This window comes from Pelodiscus sinensis, chromosome 23, assembly GCF_049634645.1.
Source record: "Pelodiscus sinensis isolate JC-2024 chromosome 23, ASM4963464v1, whole genome shotgun sequence".
Taxonomy (NCBI): Eukaryota; Metazoa; Chordata; order Testudines; family Trionychidae; genus Pelodiscus; species Pelodiscus sinensis.
The window spans coordinates 24282764-24297851 of record NC_134733.1 but is presented as its reverse complement, the minus strand read 5'-3'; the positions used below and the strand labels follow the sequence as shown (position 1 = coordinate 24297851).

The 15088-nt window shown below is 71.1% G+C and overlaps 1 protein-coding gene across 11 annotated transcripts in view; it reads left to right on the top strand.

The window, feature by feature from the left end:
* Window positions 1-12812, top strand: part of PLEKHG5 (pleckstrin homology and RhoGEF domain containing G5) — an 86204-nt gene extending 73392 nt beyond the window's left edge. For all 11 annotated transcript variants that reach the window (XM_075906547.1, XM_075906555.1, XM_075906545.1 and 8 more), the window contains 8 exons: window positions 984-1133; window positions 1475-1612; window positions 3737-3856; window positions 4015-4147; window positions 7176-7291; window positions 8274-8437; window positions 9286-10131; window positions 10273-12812. In XM_075906547.1, the coding sequence (XP_075762662.1) occupies window positions 984-1133; window positions 1475-1612; window positions 3737-3856; window positions 4015-4147; window positions 7176-7291; window positions 8274-8437; window positions 9286-10131; window positions 10273-10282 (1677 nt within the window). In that variant the 3' untranslated portion in view covers window positions 10283-12812. The remainder of the gene's footprint in view (window positions 1-983; window positions 1134-1474; window positions 1613-3736; window positions 3857-4014; window positions 4148-7175; window positions 7292-8273; window positions 8438-9285; window positions 10132-10272) is intronic.
* Window positions 12813-15088: the final 2276 nt, after the last annotated feature.

Here is a 15088-nt window from a genome sequence, read left to right as displayed (position 1 = left end):
ACAGGGGAGAGGTTATAACCCATCCCCCCACCTCCCCTCACACACCTCAGTGTTCCCTGTGCCCCCCCAGCCCCCCCTCACACAGGGGAGAGGTTATAACCCATCCCCCACCTCTCATCAGACACCCCAATGCTCCCTGTGCCCCCCCCAGGCCCCCTCACACAGGGGAGAGGTTATAACCCATCCCCCACCTCCCAACAGGCTCTCCCAGTCCCAAGGGAGCAGCCACAGTCCCAGGGCGATTCACACCCCAGATCTCACCCCAAGGAGCTCGCTGGGCCTGCCTATGGCATCCAAAGGGTTATTAACAGCAGACGTGGCTGAGGGTAGCGGGCTGGGGAAAGCGCATCCCCCCGTCCCCAGGGCTCGGCGCAGGCTCTGAGCGGGGGGGGGGGGGGGGACACGCTGCCGGCTGAGCAGTCTCTGGGCCCCTCCGGTGCGGGACGGGTCAGGGAATCCTTCCCGGCCTCTGTCCCCGGCAAAGGGGCGTGTGGCGCGGAGGGCGGGTGAAGGGATGGAGGCGCCTCAGGATCCTTTTGCGCCCGGCCCACGTGGCGGGGAACCCGCCCTCCTGCGGTGGGATGGGCCCCCAAACTGGAGTGTCACATGGCGACGTGACCTGTCCACGTCCTGCTCAGGCCAGGGGCCGGGGGCACCTGCCGGGGGCTCCCAGAGAATCGCTCAGGTGTCACCTGGCAACCCCACGGTCCTGCCACGTCGCTCCTCAGCGCGTAGCCGCCCCTCCCCACGGGCGCGGCCTGGCGCTGCCTCCAGCCGGGAGCCCTTTCAAACAGGCCGGCGCCCGCCTCCGGGACGCCCCCAGCACGGAGCAGGACACGGGCAGCGCAGGCAGGGCACCGGCTTTCCCCAGACGCCTCCCCTGGCCCAGCCTGCTCAGATCTGGGGTGCATGTGCCGCGGGGGCCACCCGGCTCTGCCTGTGCCAGCCCCACCCAGCAGCGTGCCCCGCCCGTCTCCCTGCAGTGGGCAGAGCGGCACAAGCAGTGCAGCCGCCTCAAGCTGAGCGACATGCTAGTGAAGCCGCACCAGCGCCTCACCAAGTACCCGCTGCTGCTCAAGTCGGTGCTGAAGAAAACAGACGAGCCTGGCACCCGCGACGCCATCATCACCATGGTAACCTGCCCGGGCGTGCGGGGGCGGGGCCTTGCTTCTTTGGGCAGCCGGGTGAGCCCCATCCCGGCCGTGCAGCCCTGTCCCTGGCTCGGGGCTGGCCGCCGGCTCCCATGGGCCCCCCGCAGGGCTGGGTGCATGCAGTGCCACGGCGAATGTGCCCACGGAGGGGCTGCCGGGTCAGGCAGGGTCTCCAGCCTCCACTGCCACGGGGCTCCTCGCCAGGGCACAGGGCACGGCTCCTCGCTGCGCCGGCTGGGCCAGGGCACGGGGCGTGGTTCCGCACCATGCCAACTGGGCGGGGGCTTCCCCCGAGGCGCCTCTGACAGCTCCCCTTATGGCAGATCAATTCCGTGGAGCGGTTTATTAACCACGTGAACTCGCGGATGCGCCAGCGGCAAGAGCAGCAGAGGCTGGTGGCTATTCTCAGCCGGATCGACTCCTATGAGGTGGTGGATGGTGGCACGGAGGAGGTGGATAAGGTAGGGGCTGCGTGGGCAGCAGGATGGAGGAGGTGGATGAGGTAGGGTCTGTGGCACAGAGGAGGTGGAGGAGGTAGGGGCCGTGGCACGGAGGAGGTGGAGGAGGTAGGGGCTGTGGCACGGAGGAGGTGGAGGAGGTTGGGGCCGTAGCATGGAGGAGGTGGATGAGGTAGGGGCCGTGGCACGGAGGAGGTGGAGGAGGTAGGGGCCGTGGCACGGAGGAGGTGGAGGAGGTTGGGGCTGTGGCACGGAGGAGGTGGAGGAGGTAGGGGCTGTGGCACGGAGGAGGTGGAGGAGGTAGGGGCCGTAGCATGGAGGAGGTGGATGAGGTAGGGGCCGTGGCACGGAGGAGGTGGAGGAGGTAGGGGCCATGGCACGGAGGAGGTGGAAGAGGTAGGGGCTGTGGAACGGAGGAGGTGGATGAGGTAGGGTCTGTGGCACAGAGGAGGTGGAGGAGGTAGGGGCCGTGGCACGGAGGAGGTGGAGGAGGTTGGGGCTGTGGCACGGAGGAGGTGGAGGAGGTAGGGGCTGTGGCACGGAGGAGGTGGAGGAGGCAGGTGCCGTGGCACGGAGGAGGTGGAGGAGGTAGAGGCCGTGGCACAGAGGAGGTGGAGGAGGTAGGGGCCGTGGCACGGAGCAGGTGGAGGAGGTAGGGGCCATGGCACAGAGGAGGTGGAGGAGGTAGGGGCCGTGGCACGGAGCAGGTGGAGGAGGTAGGGGCCGTGGCACGGAGGAGGTGGATGAGGTAGGGGCCGTGGAACGGAGGAGGTGGATGAGGTAGAGGCCATGGCACGGAGGAGGTGGATGAGGTAGGGGCCGTGGAACGGAGGAGGTGGATGAGGTAGGGGCCGTGGCACGGAGGAGGTGGAGGAGGCAGGTGCCATGGCACGGAGGAGGTGGAGGAGGCAGGTGCCGTGGCACGGAGGAGGTGGAGGAGGTAGAGGCCGTGGCACGGAGCAGGTGGAGGAGGTAGGGGCCGTGGCACGGAGCAGGTGGAGGAGGTAGGGGCCGTGGCACGGAGCAGGTGGAGGAGGTAGGGGCCGTGGCATGGAGCAGGTGGAGGAGGTAGGGGCCGTGGCATGGAGGAGGTGGAGGAGGTAGGGGCCGTGGCACGGAGGAGGTGGATAAGGTAGGGGCCGTGGCACGGAGCAGGTGGAGGAGGTAGGGGCTGTGGCACGGAGGAGGTGGAGGAGGTAGGGGCCGTGGCACGGAGCAGGTGGAGGAGGTAGGGTCCGTGGCACGGAGCAGGTGGAGGAGGTAGGGGCCGTGGCACGGAGCAGGTGGAGGAGGTAGGGGCCGTGGCACGGAGCAGGTGGAGGAGGTAGGGGCCGTAGCAGGGAGGAGGTGGATGAGGTAGGGGCCGTGGCACGGAGGAGGTGGAGGAGGTAGGGGCCGTGGCACGGAGCAGGTGGAGGAGGTAGGGGCCGTGGCACGGAGGAGGTGGAGGAGGTAGGGGCCGTGGCACGGAGCAGGTGGAGGAGGTAGGGGCCGTGGCACGGAGGAGGTGGAGGAGGTAGGGGCCGTGGCACGGAGCAGGTGGAGGAGGTAGGGGCCGTAGCAGGGAGAGGTGGATGAGGTAGGGGCCGTGGCACGGAGGAGGTGGAGGAGGTAGGGGCCGTGGCACGGAGCAGGTGGAGGAGGTAGGGGCCGTGGCACGGAGGAGGTGGAGGAGGTAGGGGCCGTGGCACGGAGGAGGTGGAGGAGGTAGGGGCCGTGGCACGGAGCAGGTGGAGGAGGTAGGGGCCGTGGCACGGAGCAGGTGGAGGAGGTAGGGGCCGTGGCACGGAGCAGGTGGAGGAGGTAGGGGCCGTGGCACGGAGGAGGTGGAGGAGGCAGGGGCCGTGGCACGGAGCAGGTGGAGGAGGTAGGGGCCGTGGCACGGAGCAGGTGGAGGAGGTAGGGGCCGTGGCACGGAGCAGGTGGAGGAGGTAGGGGCCGTGGCACGGAGCAGGTGGAGGAGGCAGGGGCCGTGGCACGGAGCAGGTGGAGGAGGTAGGGGCCGTGGCACGGAGGAGGTGGATAATGGGGGCTCTGGGCTGGCAGCGGCAGGGAGCAGGTGGAGGAGGGGTGGGCAGTGGGTGCACTGACCGGCCTGGCCGTGCCCGTGTCCGTTCTCTTGCCCAGCTGCTGAAGGAGTTCCTGCGCCTGGACCTGACGGCCCCCATCCCAGGCACCTCCCCCGAGGACACGCGCCAGCTGCTCCTGGAGGGGGCCCTGAAGATGAAGGAAGGGAAGGACAGCAAGGTGAGCAGCACGGCCGGGGAGAGCCGGGGCAGCTGCCGATCCCTCGGCTGGGCCTCCTTGGCCGGGGGTGGGGCGGGCAGGCATCCGGCCTGGCCCCCTCGCAGCCGCCCAGCGCCCCCTGCCCGGCAGGCCCACGGCCTCTGCTCTCGCCCCCCCAGATGGACGTTTACTGCTTCCTCTTCACGGACCTGTTCCTCATCACCAAGCCGGTGAAGAAGGCCGAGCGCGCCAAGGTCGTCCGGCAGCCCCTGCTCGTGGACAAGATCATCTGCCGGGAGCTCAAGGACCCCGGTGAGGAGCCCCCAGGCCTGGCTCCTAGCGCGGGGCCTTGGCCGTGCCGGGCCCCGGACTCCTCTCCTCAGAGCCTGCCCCACGGCCCCTCCCTGCCCTGCCGGCCTGCTCCTCAGCCCCTCCCTGCCCTGCCACCTGCCCCTCGGCCCCTCCCTGCCCTGCCACCTGCCCCTCGGCCCCTCCCTGCCCTGCCGGCCTGCCCCTCGGCCCCTCCCTGCCCTGCCACCTGCCCCTCGGCCCCTCCCTGCCCTGCCGGCCTGCTCCTCAGCCCCTCCCTGCCCTGCCACCTGCCCCTCGGCCCCTCCCTGCCCTGCCGGCCTGCCCCTCGGCCCCTCCCTGCCCTGCCACCTGCCCCTCGGCCCCTCCCTGCCCTGCCACCTGCCCCTCGGCCCCTCCCTGCCCTGCCGGCCTGCTCCTCAGCCCCTCCCTGCCCTGCCACCTGCCCCTCGGCCCCTCCCTGCCCTGCCGGCCTGCCCCTCGGCCCCTCCCTGCCCTGCCACCTGCCCCTCGGCCCCTCCCTGCCCTGCCACCTGCCCCTCGGCCCCTCCCTGCCCTGCCACCTGCCCCTCGGCCCCTCCCTGCCCTGCCGGCCTGCTCCTCAGCCCCTCCCTGCCCTGCCACCTGCCCCTCAGCCCCTCCCTGCCCTGCCACCTGCCCCTCGGCCCCTCCCTGCCCTGCCACCTGCCCCTCGGCCCCTCCCTGCCCTGCCGGCCTGCTCCTCAGCCCCTCCCTGCCCTGCCACCTGCCCCTCGGCCCCTCCCTGCCCTGCCACCTGCCCCTCGGCCCCTCCCTGCCCTGCCGGCCTGCTCCTCAGCCCCTCCCTGCCCTGCCACCTGCCCCTCAGCCCCTCCCTGCCCTGCCACCTGCCCCTCGGCCCCTCCCTGCCCTGCCGGCCTGCTCCTCAGCCCCTCCCTGCCCTGCCACCTGCCCCTCAGCCCCTCCCTGCCCTGCCACCTGCCCCTCGGCCCCTCCCTGCCCTGCTGGCCTGCCCCTCGGCCCCTCCCTGCCCTGCTGGCCTGCTCCTCAGCCCCTCCCTGCCCTGCCACCTGCCCCTCGGCCCCTCCCTGCCCTGCCGGCCTGCCCCTCGGCCCCTCCCTGCCCTGCCGGCCTGCTCCTCAGCCCCTCCCTGCCCTGCCACCTGCCCCTCGGCCCCTCCCTGCCCTGCCACCTGCCCCTCGGCCCCTCCCTGCCCTGCCGGCCTGCTCCTCAGCCCCTCCCTGCCCTGCCGCCTGCCCCTCAGCCCCTCCCTGCCCTGCCACCTGCCCCTCAGCCCCTCCCTGCCCTGCCACCTGCCCCTCGGCCCCTCCCTGCCCTGCCGGCCTGCTCCTCAGCCCCTCCCTGCCCTGCCACCTGCCCCTCAGCCCCTCCCTGCCCTGCCACCTGCCCCTCGGCCCCTCCCTGCCCTGCTGGCCTGCCCCTCGGCCCCTCCCTGCCCTGCTGGCCTGCTCCTCAGCCCCTCCCTGCCCTGCCACCTGCCCCTCGGCCCCTCCCTGCCCTGCCGGCCTGCCCCTCGGCCCCTCCCTGCCCTACCACCTGCCCCTCGGCCCCTCCCTGCCCTGCCACCTGCCCCTCGGCCCCTCCCTGCCCTGCCGGCCTGCTCCTCAGCCCCTCCCTGCCCTGCCACCTGCCCCTCAGCCCCTCCCTGCCCTGCCACCTGCCCCTCGGCCCCTCCCTGCCCTGCCGGCCTGCTCCTCAGCCCCTCCCTGCCCTGCCACCTGCCCCTCAGCCCCTCCCTGCCCTGCCGGCCTGCTCCTCAGCCCCTCCCTGCCCTGCCACCTGCCCCTCGGCCCCTCCCTGCCCTGCCACCTGCCCCTCGGCCCCTCCCTGCCCTGCCACCTGCCCCTCGGCCCCTCCCTGCCCTACCACCTGCCCCTCGGCCCCTCCCTGCCCTGCCGGCCTGCTCCTCAGCCCCTCCCTGCCCTGCCACCTGCCCCTCGGCCCCTCCCTGCCCTGCCGGCCTGCCCCTCGGCCCCTCCCTGCCCTGCCGCCTGCCCCTCGGCCCCTCCCTGCCCTGCCGGCCTGCCCCTCGGCCCTTCCCTGCCCTGCCGGCCTGCCCCTCGGCCCCTCCCTGCCCTGCCGCCTGCCCCTCGGCCCCTCCCTGCCCTGCCGGCCTGCTCCTCGGCCCCTCCCTGCCCTGCCACCTGCCCCTCGGCCCCTCCCTGCCCTGCCACCTGCCCCTCGGCCCCTCCCTGCCCTGCCGGCCTGCCCCTCGGCCCCTCCCTGCCCTGCCGGCCTGCCCCTCGGCCCCTCCCTGCCCTGCCGCCTGCCCCTCGGCCCCTCCCTGCCCTGCCGGCCTGCTCCTCAGCCCCTCCCTGCCCTGCCACCTGCCCCTCGGCCCCTCCCTGCCCTGCCACCTGCCCCTCGGCCCCTCCCTGCCCTGCTGGCCTGCCCCTCGGCCCCTCCCTGTCCTGCCACCTGCCCCTCGGCCCCTCCCTGCCCTGCCACCTGCCCCTCGGCCCCTCCCTGCCCTGCCGGCCTGCCCCTCGGCCCCTCCCTGCCCTGCCACGCCACCTGCCCCTCGGCCCCTCCCTGCCCTGCCGCCTGCCCCTCGGCCCCTCCCTGCCCTGCCGGCCTGCTCCTCGCCCCCACCGCCCTGCCGCCTGCCCCATAGCCCCTCCCCACCCTGCCGGCCTGCCCCACGGCCCCTCCCTGCCAGCAGACTAAGGCCCGGCACAGGGCTCTCCCTCCATCTCCACAGGGACTCGCCCCCAAGTGCTCTGCTCCTGCCTGCGCCTCCTCAGGAAGTTGCACAGGTTCCCTCAGCACCGCTGGCCCCCACCGCTCTGCCCTGCCCCCCTGCCCCCCGCCAGACGCTGCTGCGTTTGCCCCAGGCGCCGGCTCCCTTCTGCTGGGGCGGCGCCAGAGCCTGAGTCCTGCTCCTTCTGCAGCTCCGGGGCCTTCCCGGCTGCGTCCGGAGCCCCAGCCCCCCCTGAGGCGCACGGCTCCGCGCTGGGCCCCGCGTCAGCGCGTGCTCCCGGGCGGCCGCTGCTGCCTTTGCTCACACTGGCTGCTCCTCCTGTCCCCGCAGGCTCCTTCCTCCTGATCTATCTGAACGAGCTGCGCAGCGCCGTGGGCGCCTTCACCTTCCAGGCCAGCGGGCAGGCCCTGTGCCGCGGCTGGGTCGAGGCCCTCTGCAACGCCCAGGTGAGCAGACAGGCCCCTCCGCCGCGCCTGGGCTGAGACCGGCCTGAGCCTGCCGGCCCATCCCGGTGCAGGCACCAGCCCGGGGCTTCCGCTAGCAGCTCAGGGTCGGAGCCTGCTTAGAGATGGGCCAGGAGCGGAAGCGGAGACGCAGCAAAGGCCGGGGGCACCGCGGAGGGTCCAGTCGGGGCCAAATGCCTGGAACCGGCCTCTGTCCCCGGCAAAGGGGCGTGTGGCGCGGAGGGCGGGCGAAGCGATGGAGGCGCCTCAGGATCCTTTTGCCCCCGGCCCACGCGGCGGGGAACCCGCCCTCCTGCGGTGGGATGGGCCCCCAAACTGGAGTGTCACATGGCGACGTGACCTGTCCACGTCCCGCTCAGGCCAGGGGCCGGGGCCACCTGCCAGGGGCTCCCAGAGAATCGCTCAGGTGTCACCTGGCAACCCCACGGTCCTGCCACGTCGCCCCTCCCCACGGGCGCGGCCTGGCGCTGCCTCCAGCCGGGAGCCCCTTCAGACAGGCCGGCGCCCGCCTCCGGGACGCCCCCAGCGCGGAGCAGGGCACCGGCCTTCCCCAGACGCCTCCCCTGGCCCAGCCTGCTCAGATCTGGGCCCACGCGGCAGCACAGCCCAGCATCATGCCCCCGCCCGGGCACTCCTAGCTCTGCCTGCAGCGCGTGGGGACGGGTGCACGGGAGACACAGGCCGTGTGAGCACGGCCCCCATGGCCCCCCCGCGCTGCCTGTGTCCCCCGGAGCAGGCTAGGGCAGTCGCTCCTCTCGCTGCCATCTGACCAGTCAGCCACGCAGACGGCTCCCTTCCCCCGGTGCCAGCGAGCCGGGTGGGCGAGGGCAGCGTGTCTCGGGCTGAGCGCGTGCTGCCTGGACCTGGGCCGTGGCCCGGGCAGTGCCCCGCCTGGAGCCGGGGCGGGGACGGGAGCTGCCTGTCCGGGCACCTGGGCGACGCTGAGCCCTGCCCCTGCCCACAGAACCTGCTGCAGCGCCTGCGGGACCAGGAGCAGGAGCGGCAGCGGAGCCAGCGGCACCGGAGCCTGGCGGAGGAGGACGGGGAGAGCGGGGAGAGCGGGGCCTCCACTGCCAGCTCGCCCACCGTCCTGCGCCGGAGCAGCAACAGCCTGGACTCGCAGCGCTGGTACGGGCCCCGCCCTGGCCGGCACGGGGCCGCTCGCGGGGCACGATGGCACATGGCGCCGTCATGGCCCCAGGCCGCTCTGCTCGCCCTGCCCTGCTCCCTGCACCCCCCCGACTCACTCCTGCCCCGCTCCCTCCCCCCAACTCACTCCTGCCCTGCTCCCTGCACCCCCCCGACTCACTCCTGCCCCGCTCCCTCCCCCCAACTCACTCCTGCCCTGCCCCCTGCCCCCGACTCACTCCTGCCCCGCTCCCCCCGACTCACTCCTGCCCCGTTCCCTCCCCCAACTCACTCCTGCCCCGCTCCCTCCCCCCAACTCACTCCTGCCCCGCTCCCTCCCCCCAACTCACTCCTGCCCTGCTCCCTGCCCCCGACTCACTCCTGCCCCGCTCCCTCCCCCCAACTCACTCCTGCCCCGCTCCCCCCGACTCACTCCTGCCCCGTTCCCTCCCCCCAACTCACTCCTGCCCTGCTCCCTGCCCCCCGACTCACTCCTGCCCCGTTCCCTCCCCCCCAGACTCACTCCTGCCCTGCCCCCTGCCCCCGACTCACTCCTGCCCCGCTCCCTGCCCCCCCGACTCACTCCTGCCCCGTTCCCTCCCCCCCAGACTCACTCCTGCCCCGCTCCCTGCCCCCCCGACTCACTCCTGCCCCGTTCCCTCCCCCCCAGACTCACTCCTGCCCTGCCCCCTGCCCCCCGACTCACTCCTGCCCCGTTCCCTCCCCCCCAGACTCACTCCTGCCCTGCCCCCTGCCCCCCGACTCACTCCTGCCCCGTTCCCTCCCCCCAGACTCACTCCTGCCCTGCTCCCACCCTTTGGCCCCCCGCTGACGCACTCCTCTTGCAGCCCCTCAGACAGCTCCACGGAGACCATCGCGGTGGCGGTGGACGCGGGCGAGGAGCTCTCCTTCCCGGACCTGGAGGTGGGGCCGTTCAGCTCGCAGTCGGACGAGACCTCCGTCAGCACCACCGCATCCTCCAGCACCCCCACCCGGGAGCTCCTGGAGGGGGGCGGGGAGCTGACCGAGCCCCACCCCCCACTTGGCTCCAGTGGCCTGACGCTGGACCCCAGCGGCTGCCGGTCGGCGTCCATCGACAGCGCCTACGGCACCCTCTCCCCCACCTCCCTCCAGGAGTTTGCTGCGGGGCAGCAGCTGGAGCCGGCGGCGGAGGCGGGCCCCCCCCACGCACAGCGCCCCCCCTCACCCCGGCTGCGCCGCAGGACGCCCGTGCAGCGCCTGCCCTGCAAGGCGAAAGTGCTCAAGTCCAAGTCGGAGGCCAGCCTGCTGCAGCTGGTCCCGGCCTCGCCCCCCCTCGCCCAGAGCAAGAGCCTCTGCGACCTGGTCTCGGCCCCCGGCCGCAGGCGCTCGCGGCGGGACGTCCGGGCCGGCTCGCCGAGGACTCGCGGGGCCACCCGCTCGCGCCGCGCCAGCCTCTGCGCCAGCACCTGCAGCAGCAGCAGCGGCTCCAGCGCAGAGCTCTCAGCGCCCGGCGAGATGGGATGTGCCAAGGGCTCTGCCCGCCCCGCCGACAGCCGCGCGACATCCCCGGCCCCCCCCAGCCAGGCTCCTGGCACCCCCCTGGCCCACCGGACCCTGTCGGACCCGCAGGCGGCCCAGCACCGCAAGCTGACCCTGGCCCAGCTGTACAGGATCAGGACCACGCTGCTGCTCAACTCCACGCTGACCGCCTCGTGAGTGCCCCGGGCCGGGGGGCCGGCCAGCCTCTGGGCCCAGTCCCAAGTCCCCTCCCCTCCGTCCCTGCGCAGAGAGAGCCGGGGGGCGCCCCGAGGGCCCGCGGTTCAGAGCGCCTCTCTGCCCCTCTTCTCTTGCAGGGAGGTCTGAGAGCAGCAGCGGGGCTGCCAGGGCGGGCCGGGCTGCTGCCCCCACCATGGAGCCGAGCGGCTGCCCCACGGGGAGAGGCGAGTGGGCAGGCCCCGAAGGCAGCAGCCTGTCAGCTGTGTGTGGACAGGGGCGAGACGGCGCAGGGAGTGTGCACGTCTCCACGGGGAGCGTGTGCGCACACATGGGGAGTGTTCGTTTGTGCACGTGTGTGCACATATGGGGAGCGTGTGCATGTTTGTGCATGTACACATATGGGCATGTGCGTGTGTGCACGTATCGGGAGTGCATGTGGGCGTATGGAGAGCGTGTGCATGTGCACACCTTAGGAGTGAGGGTGCACGCCTGGGGAGTGAGTGTGCGTGAGTGTGCACGCCTGGGGAGTGAGTGTGCACGCCTGGGGAGTGAGTGTGCGAGAGTGTGCACCCCTGGGGAGTGAGTGTGCACGCCTGGGGAGTGAGTGTGCGTGAGTGTGCATGCCTGGGGAGTGAGTGTGCATGCCTGGGGAGTGAGTGTGCGTGAGTGTGCATGCATGCCTGGGGAGTGAGTGTGCACGCCTGGGGAGTGAGTGTGCGTGAGTGTGCACCCCTGGGGAGTGAGTGTGCATGCCTGGGGAGTGAGTGTGCGTGAGTGTGCACCCCTGGGGAGTGTGTGCGCACCCCTGGGGAGTGAGTGTGCACGCCTGGGGAGTGAGTGTGCGTGAGTGTGCACCCCTGGGGAGTGAGTGTGCGTGCGTGTGCACGCCTGGGGAGTGAGTGTGCGTGAGTGTGCACGCCTGGGGAGTGAGTGTGCACGCCTGGGGAGTGAGTGTGTGTGAGTGTGCACGCCTGGGGAGTGAGTGTGCACGCCTGGGGAGTGTGTGTGCACGCCTGGGGAGTGAGTGTGCGAGAGTGTGCACCCCTGGGGAGTGAGTGTGCACGCCTGGGGAGTGAGTGTGCGTGAGTGTGCATGCCTGGGGAGTGAGTGTGCATGCCTGGGGAGTGAGTGTGCGTGAGTGTGCACGCCTGGGGAGTGAGTGTGCGTGAGTGTGCACCCCTGGGGAGTGAGTGTGCACCCCTGGGGAGTGAGTGTGCGTGAGTGTGCACCCCTGGGGAGTGAGTGTGCGTGCGTGTGCACGCCTGGGGAGTGAGTGTGCGTGAGTGTGCACGCCTGGGGAGTGAGTGTGCACGCCTGGGGAGTGAGAGCATGTGTGCTGTGGGAGGTGTGCGTGGGCCTGGGGCAGACTCACTGGAGGCAGGAACCTGGGGCTGGCAGGGAACTGTCCCGCCTGGGGCTGGCCCCGTTTGCTCCTTTGCCCTCTGAATCCCCGGCGCCAGGTTGCACGGGGCCCCGGCGCCGCGCCCGAGAACGTCTGATGGGCCCCTGCTGCTCTGGCGCCGCTGGCTATGGCGAGTCCCGGCCGGACGATGCAGCGAGCCCTCGGAGAGCCCTGCTGGGCGGGCTGGGTCCCCGGCTGGGCCGTGTGAGCGGGGCGGGGCTGCAGCAGAGAGCAGCGACCTTCCCCGGGCCGGGACCCACGGCGCGGAGCCGGCTCTAGCGGGGCCAGCCCTGCCCGAGGGCCCGGCGCGGGGGAGCCGAGGGGCACGCTGCATCCGCCCAGCCCGTCGCAAAGGGCCGAGGGGAGCAGCCAAGCTTGTCCCTTCCTCTAAGGCCCCGCGCCCCCGCCCCTCTGCTGGCCTGGCCCCACCAGCAGCTCTCCCGGAGGTGGCAGCCGTGGCCCACAAATCCTTGCTCGGGCGAGCGTCCCGCAAGAGCATACGCCCCCGTCCGGCAGCACCGCGCTACCCCGGAGTGGCTGCAAGGCCCGAGCCAGGCGCCCGCCCCCTGGCCTCCAGGCTGTGCGGGGACATGGGGGCTGGCACCAGGGACGTGCGCTGGGTCCTGAGGTGGGAGGAGAATGGTGGCAGAGGTGCAGCGGGAGGGCTGCAGGGAGAGGCGGGGCAGTGGGTGCTGTGCCCGCCGGTCGTGGGCATGGCGGGGTCGCAGGGCTAGGCAGGTGGGGAAGCTGGGGCGTCACTCTGACGGGGGGTGGTCGGATGTGGGCAGGGAGGGGCCCGCCAGCCCCGTGGCTCCCGACTCCCAGCAGCCTGGCCTGTTGGCAGGAAGATGTGGCAGGGCTCTGGGAGGCTGTGGGGCGGGTGTGGGGCGGACCCAGGGAGCCCTGTGGACCAGGGCGCATGGGGGGCCTGTGCTGGCCAGCGTTCCCGCGGGAGGGGAGGGTCCTGTGTCTCCCCCATGCTGGGCAGAGCACGCTGTGCGGGGAGGGGGCACTGCCAGGACGCTGTGCACAGACGTGGCGCCCAAGCCGGGCTCTGGAGCAGCAGCAGGCAGCTCCTGCAGAGCGCGCGCCCCGCGGCCAGTGCAACAAGCTGAGCCCCACTGCAGCGGGGGGCTGGTCCTGGCTGGGCTCCCTGCTCTCAGCCGGGGCTGGCACGGCGGAGAGTGGGAAGGGGCGTGGGCCGCGTGGCAGATTCCTTCACCCTGCAGTTCCCAGCCTACCGGCCTGTGTACATAAAGCTGCATATTTATTGAGCGTTGTGTTGTGTTCCTGGTGCTGTGTCTGCCGGGCCTGCGGCAGGGGAGAGGCTGTGTCCCTCTCTGCCCCCCGGCTGTGCCCCTCTCTGCCCCCCGGCTGTGCCCTGGGTTGTGTCCCTCTCTGCCCCCCGGCTGTGCCCTGGGTTGTGTCCCTCTCTGCCCCCCGGCTGTGCCCTGGGTTGTGTCCCTCTCTGCCCCCCGGCTGTGCCCCTCTCTGCCCCCCAGCTGTGCCCTGGGTTGTGTCCCTCTCTGCCCCCCGGCTGTGCCCTGGGTTGTGTCCCTCTCTGCCCCCCGGCTGTGCGCTGGGTTGTGCCCCATGAGTCCCTCTCTTGGCTCTGGGACTCAGCCACCTTGGGCGTAGAACAGGATCCCGGTGGGGGGCCTGCAGCTGCAGGCTGGCAGCTACTTGAGGCTCGGGCGTCGGGCCCAGTCCCGCTCAGAGCAGCCCACCCGGTCCCTGGGAAGGCGGAGCAGCCATTGCGGGTGTGACGGACCAGGCCGTGTCTGGGCACAGCTGAGGGCGTCCGCTCAGGGCGAATTGCTCAAATCCGGGGCTTCTTACAGCCCCCGACTGGTGACCTCTCCACACAGGCCACAAACCAGTCCCACAGAGCGCTTCAGCAGCCTGCCTGAAGCCTCACGAGCAAAACTCCTCCGACACCCCAGCAATATCCGTGCCCCAGATGGCCCCGGGCCTCATACACAGGTGAGGGGTCCTAGCACCCAATCCCACCTACCCCGAACAAGTCCTGTCCGGTTCCAAGAAACCAGCCACAGATCCCTGGTCAATTTACCCTCTGGACCTTACCACAAATCACGCTGGGCCAATCCTTTACAATCTATATCTAAAGGGTTATTATTACAGGAAAGAAAAGCCTGAGAGTAAGGTTATTAAAGTACAGTACGTTACATGCACCGAATCTCCCAGTTCTCGATGCAGGCTCTAGCAGAGATGTTACAGCTGCTGGTTTAAAAGTTCTTGTTGCACATCCTAGCATCAGGATGGGTTCACAGGTCTTCCGGGCTCTTCGATCCCTGCAGTGCTGCCTCTGGGATGAAGTGCTGAGCTGAGAACAAAATGGCATCGACCACATGGCCTCTTTATACCTCCTTCCTGGCCTCTTCTGGTCTCAGCCGGTCACCTGGCCCTCAGCCTCTCTCTGCTGGCAGCTCTTGGGTCTCCGCCCTCCTGCTTTAGGTGTGTCCTTGGGCCATCAAGTGCCATTGTCCCACAGGGCCTCACTAATCAGCCTGTCCATAGCCATGCTCAACCACATTCACAGAAATATTCAGCTTCCACACAGATTACAGATTCCTACCTACACACACAGACATTATACACTCACATAAATAGTGTACATAAGATCAACAAACAATAATCTCCCATTCAATACCCCACATGGCTCCCCCCACACCAATTTCTGGGGCCAACACCCCCACCTAGGGGTGCAGCAGCGATCTGGCTGCTTCCCTCCAATTCAGCAACGTGACAGCGGGTCCCTCCTGGCCTTGCCTGCCAAGCGCCTGCCTTGCCCAGGGCGACTGCCAGGCTGTTCCCACCCCCTGGAGCTGCCAGAGGGTGACCGGGGTCTCCTCATCGCCCCCGCTCCTGGGGCTCGCCAGCTCCAGCGCACCAGGCCTGGGTCCCTGGATCCCACGTGGGCTGGGAGGGGCCGTGGAAAATAACGGGGGGGCCGCAGGGTCCAGGCAGGGCAAATTGCTCAGACCCAGGGCTACTTCCATCCCACGCCCGGAGCCCTGCCCTGTACAGCACCGAGCACCTCAGCCGCCACCCGGCCAGCAGGGAGCCTCCCCAGCAAATCCCCTCGGACACCCCAGAGCTCCCTGTGCCCCCCAGCCCCACCCCACAGGGGAGAGGGTATAACCCATCCCCCACCTCCCCTCACACACCCCAGAGCTCCCTGTGCCCCCCAGCCCCCACCCCACAGGGGAGAGGGTATAACCCATCCCCCACCTCCCCTCACACACCCCAGTGCTCCCTGTGCCCCCCAGCCCCCACCCCACAGGGGAGAGGTTCTAACCCATCCCCCACCTCCCCCACACACCCCAGTGCTCCCTGTGCCCCCCCAAGCCCCACCTCACACAGGGGAGAGGTTATAGCCCATCCCCCACCTCCCAACAGGCTCTCCCAGTCCCAAGGGAGCAGCCACAGTCCCAGGGCGATTCACACCCCAGATCTCACCCCAAGGAGCTCGCTGGGCCTGCCTATGGCATCCAAAGGGTTATTAACAGCAGACGCGGCTGAGGGTAGCG